Source organism: Dipodomys ordii, unplaced genomic scaffold (genome assembly GCF_000151885.1).
Source record: "Dipodomys ordii isolate 6190 unplaced genomic scaffold, Dord_2.0 Scaffold3, whole genome shotgun sequence".
Classification (NCBI taxonomy): domain Eukaryota; kingdom Metazoa; phylum Chordata; class Mammalia; order Rodentia; family Heteromyidae; genus Dipodomys; species Dipodomys ordii.
This window is the reverse complement of record NW_012267219.1, coordinates 27,535,912-27,543,721: the sequence shown is the minus strand read 5'-3', so window position 1 is coordinate 27,543,721 and position 7,810 is coordinate 27,535,912. Positions and strand designations below refer to the sequence as shown.

The window sequence follows — 7,810 nt, the reverse complement described above, 5'->3', positions numbered from 1 at the left end:
AGGCCCAGAGTTCAGGCCCCACAACCAACAAAAAAAAGGATGCTGGTGGCTAACTCCTGTAATTCTAGCTACTCAAGAGGCTGAGATCTGAGGATCCCAGCTCAAAGCCAGCCCAGGCAGGAAAGTCTGTGAGATTCTATCTCCAATTAACCACCAGAAAACTGGAAGTGGCGCTGTTGCTCAAGTGGTAGAGCACTAGCCTTGAGCTAAAGAGCTGAGGAAAAGGGCCCAGGCCCAGAGTTCAAGCCCCACAACCGACAAAATAAAATAATTGCAAAAGGTCATTTCATGTTAAAGGAAGAACATTTTTTTTAATCAAAAGGGAAAAATTTTTGAGGTAGCTTATATACTTAAGTGTAAGTTAAGTATGAGTTTCTCCTAGAACACATAGAGGTGGAAGACTCTTCTTTTTTCCTTTTTTTTGGGGGGGGGGGTCCGGTCGTGGGGCCTGAACTCTGGGCCTAGGTGCTGACCCTAAGCAATTCAGCTCAAGGCTAGCACTCTACCACTTGAGCCACAGCGCCACTTCTGGCTTTTTTCCTTTTTGCTTATGTGGTGCTGAGGAATCGAACCCAGGGCCTCAGGAATGCAAGGCAAGTGCTCTACCACTGAGCCACCTTCCCAGCCCCCCTTTTCTTTTCTTTGGTACCAGTCCTGGGGCTCTTTTGTTCAAGGCTAGCACTCTACCACTTGAACCACAGTTCCACTTCAGCATTTCTGGAGGTTAATTGGAGAAAAGAGTCTCATAGACTCTCTGGCCTGGACTGTATTTAAACCTTGATACTCAGATCTCAGCCTCTTGAGTAGTCAGAATTACTGGTACAAACTTCAGGGAGGTCTTTTTATTTTTGTTCACTGTATTTTGTCCCTAAATCATAGGTCTATGCATTCTTCCCCTGCCCCCCATTTTTTTGGATGGTCATGAAGCTTGAACTTGAGACCTAAGCACTGTCCTCGAGCTCTTTTGCTCAAAGCTAGTGCTCTACCACTTTGAGCTATAGCCCCATTTCTTGTTTTCTGGTGGTTAAATGGAGATAAAAGTCTCACACACTACCCTACCCAAACTGACTTTGAACCTTAGCTTCTTGAGTAGCTAGGATTACAGGCTGCCAGCACCTGGCCTTCCATTCTCCTTTTGACTGACATTTAGGTTGTGTCCTCTTTTTATTATTGCAAGCACCCCTGCAAATAAAAGGTACTCAGAATAATTAAATGTTATATTCTATAATATTTGAAAAAACTTCTAACGTGTATGTGTATGTATGTGTTGGTACTAGGGCTTATATTCACTCTGATTTTTTGCTAATGGCTGGCACTCTACCACTTGAGCCATGCCTTCACTTCCAGCTTTCTGCTGGTTAACTGGAGAAAAGAGTACACAAGATTTGTCTGCCTGGCCGGGAATGTGGCTTAGTGGTAGAGTGCTTGCCTAGCAGGCATGAAGCTCTGGGTTCAATTCCTCAGTAGCACATAAACAGAAAAGGACAGAAGTGGTACTGTGGCTCAAGTGGTAGAGTGCTAACTTTAAGCAAAAGGAAGCCCATAGACAGTGCCCAGACCCTGAGTTCAAGCCCTAGGACTGACAAAAAAAAAAAAAAGATTTGTCTACCCAGGCTTGCTATGAACTGAGATGAAGTATCTGATGCTCTTAGTAGCTAAGATTACATGTATATGCCACTGTACTTAGCTTAAAACTTTTTTTTTTTTTTTTTTTTTAGCTTATTTTATTTTATTTGTGAACATAGCTGAGTGCGGTCCCTGAGCTTTCTACTCAAGGCTAGCACTCTACTACTTGAGCCACATCTCCACTTCTGGCTTTTTAGATAGTTAATTGGAGATGAGTCTCACAGACTTTCCTGCCCAGGATTAACTTCAAATCTTGATCCTCAAATCTCACAGACATGTGTCACTAGAGCCTGTCTGAAAACTCTTTTAAACATTTAATTAAAAACACACACACACACACAAACTCACTTACTTTGGACTGGAAGTAAATGCTTCAAGATAGTTCTCTTTGGTATCACCCACTTTACTGCTGCCGCCATGGTATACCAGGAGTTTGTCAGGCAAGATGAGAAAAGATATTTCAAAAGAAACTTCCTTTAAAATCTGCTTCTAGGCACACTAATTTTCATTCCTGCTGAGATTAAAAAAATAAAAAATCAGTGCTACTATGATAAACTTAACATTCCAAGAACAAGATAGGAGTCACTACCTAGGATCAGCCATTTAAAACAAGTCTTTTGTTGGGCAACAGTGGCTCACACCTACAATTTTAATTATACAGGAGGCTGACATCTGAAGATTGAGCTTTGAAGCCAGCCCCAGTAGGACTCTTATCTCCAGTTAACTACCAAAATAAATAAATAAATAAAGCCGGCGCTGGCGCAAGCCTGTAATCCTAGCTACTCAGGAGGCTGAGATCTGAGGATCGCGGTTCAAAGCCAGCCCGGGCAGGAGAGACCGTCAGACTCCTATCTCCAATAAACCACCAGAGAACTGGAAGTGGCGCTGTAGCTCAAGTGGTAGAGCACTCACCTTGAGCTGAAGAGCTGAGGGACAGCGCCCAGGCCCAGAGTTCAAGCCCCACAACCGACCAAAATAAATAAATAAATAAGCTCAGGTACAGCTACTATACCCTGAGTTCAAGCCCTAGAACCAATCTCCACAAACAAGGTTTTTAAACTACTTTGTAGTTACTACAGAGTAGTAATATCAAAATGTCAGATGAGAAACCCCAGAACTATGTTCATTACTTATTTCTCTTAAATGCAATATTTTTAGACTCCAGTGTAATTTTTTCTATGTTCTGAGTACTCAGTAAATATGTAGTTATTCTTACAAAGTCACTCAGAAATCATGAGAGCATCTCTACCTTATAATGCTGGTGTGTATAACTGTCCAGCTAACACATAAAATACCTTATTACAGCAGAACACTAGTGGGTCATGCCTGTAATTGTAGCTACTTAGGAGGCTGAGATTTGAGAATCCCAGTTCAAAGACAGACTAGAAAGACAAATTGGAGAGATTCTTACCTCCAATTCACCAGGGGAAAAAAAAAGCCAGAAGTGCAGGTGTGGCTCAAGTGGTGAGCCAGCCTTGAGCAGAAAAAGCTAAGTGAGAACCAGAAGCCCTAAGTTCAAGCTCCAGATCCAGCTCCAGTACTAGCTTATGCATGCACACACAAAGACACATAGACACATTGATTACATCACTTACTATGTTCCTGATTAAATGGAATATTAAACAAGGTCTAGTCAGTTCCTCTGAAAACATAAACTTCTTTAGGAGGCTAAAGAAAAAGGATGGCTAGTGGGGTGCTGGTGGCTCATGCCTATAATCCTAGCTACTCAGGAGGCTGAGATCTGAGGATCACAGTTCAAAGCCAGCCCAGGCAGGAAAGAAAGTCTGAAAGACTCTTATCTTCAATTAATCACCAGAAAACAGGATGTGGTGCTGTGTCTCAAGTGGTAGAGCACTCGCCTTGGGCTGAAGAGCTGAGGGACAGCGCCCAGGCCCGGAGTTCAAGCCCACCACTGACAGGGGAAAAAAAAAAAGAAAGAAAAAGTATGGTTAAAGGGTAGCTTGGGTTACACAGGGAGATCATGTCTACAAAACAAAATAAAAATAAACATTACCATTTTATATTCTAAATTTTACTACCATTTCCTTCATGTTAATCATGTAAATTGTCCTTATTTTGATTCATAAGAAACTTACAAGGGGCTGGGAAGGTGGCTCAGGGTAGAGAGCTTGCCTTGCATGCCTGAGGCCCTGGGTTCGATTCCTCAGCACCACATAAGCCAAAAGAAAAAAGCCGGAAGTGGGTGCTGTGGCTCAAGTGGTAGAGCGCTAGCCTTGAGCTGAAGAGCTGAGGGACAGTGCCCAAGCCCAGAGTTCAAGCCCCACGACAAAAAAGAAAAAAGAAAAAGAAACTTGCTTAAAGGAATTATTTCCAGGGACTTGAGCCTCAGTCATATACAAACTGTAAACTTTGGGCAAATAATTAAACGACCCTCTGTTTCCTCCAAGGTAAAATGGGATGAATAATCACAATCTCCATAAGGATGTTGTGAATAAATCACATATAACTACATTGCCCTTGTCCTAACTTTGTCTTGATGACTACTTGTGCCCTTCCATGAATACTAATGAAAGGAAATAAAGACACAGGCTGTCTTTGCAGGCTGAACTTGGCACTGTTAACCTCAAATTCACACGTGGTGTTATTTCAGGTTTACGATCCACTTCCCAGTGCATTACGGGCTCAAGAACTAAGTCTGTGAAGGAACACCTTTTACTGATGGAAAACAACGTTCAGGGTTGGAGGCGTGGCTCAGGGTGCACAGAGCCGCCAACGCAGCCAGCCCTCGGCCTCAGGCTCAACTCCCTGCACCTCCAAGCCCCTAGCACACAGTGGTGACACGATGTGCTTGTGCCTCGTCCCCCGGCTTACATTTAATAGGTGGCACGAATGTGGGGAGGACATTACGGTTCCTTTCCCCAAGGCCAGCACACCTATTGGTAGTTAAACTACTGACCTTAGACCCTTGCCATGGACTTCAACGCCAAAGCAAGCGCCGGAGCGAGGAACAACCAGTGGGGTTCCTGGAGTCACGAAGTCAAAGACCCCGCCGGGTGCCCGCTGGGGCCCGAGGATGACCTTACCGGGAGCGCGCCCGCCGCACGCGGGACCCGTCAGTGGAGGGGTGGGGCTGGGAGGCTCCAGCAGCTTCCCCTGCGGGCAACGACGGCCAGAGAAAGAGCTCAGCACTCGGCCGAGAAGCCCTCCGGGTCTCCCCAGCTTCTAGAGGCTCCCTAACCGGAGACTTAGTGAGCCGCGGTTACCTGGAAAAGCTACTCACCATGGCACCCGCCATCTTGCTTCAATCCGGGTCCTACAAGGTACCTCCCCGCCCGCTCTTTCGTCTCGCAGAGCACTCTGGGGATTGTAGTTTCCGCAGGAAAGCTGTTCGGGGACTGAAAGCAGGCGGGACTTGGCTTTACCCCCTCACTTTCAGCGGCTGCAGCGTGGCCTCCACTTCATCAGAGGTTCTGTACCTTGAAAACAAAATTTCTGCCCCACGCCTACATCCACTCATACACATTTCTTACCAAAAAGGTACTTTTTGAAGTAGCACATGTACTACTTACACACATTGGCACACACACATTCCCTATGTGAAATAGTCAGAGACATATTAGATTATTTCTTGGTGGATGAATTAAATTTTCCCAGGAAAAGAGATATCCTAGAAAAGCCCTCAATTGCTAGGATTTGGACATTTGAAATGGAAAGATCTTCCAAGCCGATTGATTGGACGTGGAAAATGAGAGGAACACACTCCAGGAATGGCTTTAAGTAGCTTGATTGAGCAAGCCATTTATGAGCTGGGGAAGACTGACAGAAAAGTTGTTTGGGGGCTTTTTTTGGGGGGAGGGAGGTGGGAAAGAGGTCCTCATATAAAAGTGGAAACGAATTCTTGTGTTAGGAAATTAAGGCAAGGATACCTCTGAACATCCAAATGGTTATATAAAATGAGGTAAATCCTTAGATGTGTTGGAAGGTTGGAGGTTGGGCTAGATATAGATATAACACCACGCGAAAGTTCACTACCAAACTCTTACGAAGCCATCCTAACCTTCATCCCAAAACCTGGCAGGGACTCATCAAAGAAAGAGAACTATAGACCTATTTCTTTGATGAACATCGGTGCAAAACGTCTTAACAAAATTTTGGCCAACAACTCATCAAAAAAATCATACATCACGATCAAACAGGATTCATTTCAGGGATGCAAAGCTGATTCAATATACGCAAATCATTTAATACAATTCATCACATCAACAAGAGCAAGGATAAGAACCACATTATCTCAATAGATGCAGAGAAAGCATTTGACAAAATCTAACACCCCTTTATGATGAAAGCTCTGGAAAAACTGAATTCATGGAACATTCATCAATATAATAAAGGCTTTGTGTGACAAACCTATAGCCAGCATTATACTTAATGGTGAAAAGCTAAAGCCATTTCATCTAAATTTAGGAACAAGACAAGGATGTCCACTCTCTCCACTTCTCTTCAATTTAGTACTAGAATGGCTAGTAAGAGCAATAAGACAAGATGCAAACATAACAGGGATCTAAATAGGGAAAGATGAAGTAAAACTCTCTTTGCAGATGACATGATCTTGTCTTTAAAGACCCTGTGAACTCCACTCCCAAGTTACTCAAGATGATTAGAAACTTTGGCAAAATAGCAGGATACAAAATTAACCCTCAAAAATCAATGCCTCGCAAGCATGAGGCCCTGGGTTCGATTCTTCAGTACCACATAAGCAGAAAAGGCTGGAAGTGGTGCTGTGGCTCAAGTGGTACAGAGCTAGCCTTGAGCTGAAGAGCTTAGGGACAGCACCCAGGCCGAGTTCAGGCCCCACAACAACAACAACAAAATGGCTGGCCAGGCTCATACCTGAGCTGAGATCTGAGGATCGCGGTTCAAAGCCAGCCCAGGCAGGAAAGACCATGAGACTCTTACCTCCAATAAACCACTAGAAAACCTGAAGTAGCACTGTGGCTCAAGCAGTAGAGTGCTAGCCTTGAGCTGAAGAGCTGTGGGACAACACTCAGGCGCAAAATTCAAGCCCCATGACCGGACCCAAAAATAAATAAATAAAATATAAAATATACTTAGAACTCAAAAAATTAAATCCCCCAACAACAAATCCTCAAAGAAACAACCACCTGATTAATAAGTGGGCTAAAGACTTAAAGAGAGACTTCTCTGAAGAGGAAATAAGAATGGCCAATAGACACATGAAGAAATGCTCAACTTCTCTAGCCATAAAAGAAATGCAAATCAAAACAGCATTGAAGGGGCTGGGAAGGTGGCTCAGTGGTAGAGTGCTTGCCTTGCATGCACGAGGCCCTTGGTTTGATTACTCAGCACCACATAAGCTGAAAAAGCCAGAAGTGGTACTGAGGCTCAAGTGATAGAGTGCTAGTCTAAGGCTGAAGAGCTGAGGGACAGTGCCCAGGCCCAGAGTTCAGGCCCCACGACGGACAAAAAAAAAAACTAAAAAATTGAGATTCCTCCTCACCCCAGTTAGAATGGCTATAATCAAGAAATGTAATAACAGGGGCTGGGAAGGTGGTTCAGTGGTAGAGCGCTTATCTTGCATGCCTGAGGCCCTGGGTTCGATTCCCCAGTACCACATAAGCAAAACGAAAAAAGGCAGAAGTGGCACTGTGGCTCAAATGGTAGAGTGCTAGCCTTGAGCTGAAGAGCTGAGGGACAGCGCCCAGGCCCAGAGTTCAGGCCTCACGACCAGACCCCCCCCACCCAAAAAAAAAAAGAAATGTAATAACAGATGCTGGAGGGGATGTGACCAAAAAGGAACCCTACTGCATTGTTGGAGTGTAAACTTGTTCAACTGTAAACTTGTTCACTCTGGAAAGCAGTATAGAGGTTCCCCAGAAGACTCCACATAGAGCTGCCTTATGATCCAACAATCCCACTTTTGGGCATTTACCCAATCAATCACAAATAAGGCCATACTAAAGCTGCCAGCATAACTATGTTTATGGCAGCATTATTCACCATAGTTAAGATATGGAACCAACCCAGATGCTCCTCAGTAGATGAATGGATCAAGAAAATGTGATATATATATATATATGTATATATATGTGTATATATATATGTATATATATGTGATATATATATGTATATATATATACATATATATATATATATCAACCCAGATGCTCCTCAGTAGATGAATGGATCAAGAAAATGTGATATA

At 43.7% G+C, this 7,810-nt stretch overlaps 1 protein-coding gene across 2 annotated transcripts in view; it reads right to left on the bottom strand.

The window, feature by feature from the left end:
* Mrpl42 (mitochondrial ribosomal protein L42) overlaps nt 1-4,938 on the bottom strand; it is an 18,582-nt gene extending 13,644 nt beyond the window's left edge. The window contains exons 1-2 of one of the 2 annotated variants that reach the window (XM_013019792.1): nt 4,868-4,938; nt 1,979-2,137 (exon numbers count right to left, since the gene is read on the bottom strand). In XM_013019792.1, the coding sequence (XP_012875246.1) occupies nt 1,979-2,045 (67 nt within the window). In that variant the 5' untranslated portion in view covers nt 2,046-2,137; nt 4,868-4,938. Of the gene's footprint in view, nt 1-1,978; nt 2,141-4,867 lie in introns of both variants that reach the window. The other variant, XM_013019786.1, reaches the window with a different exon arrangement.
* Nucleotides 4,939-7,810: the final 2,872 nt, after the last annotated feature.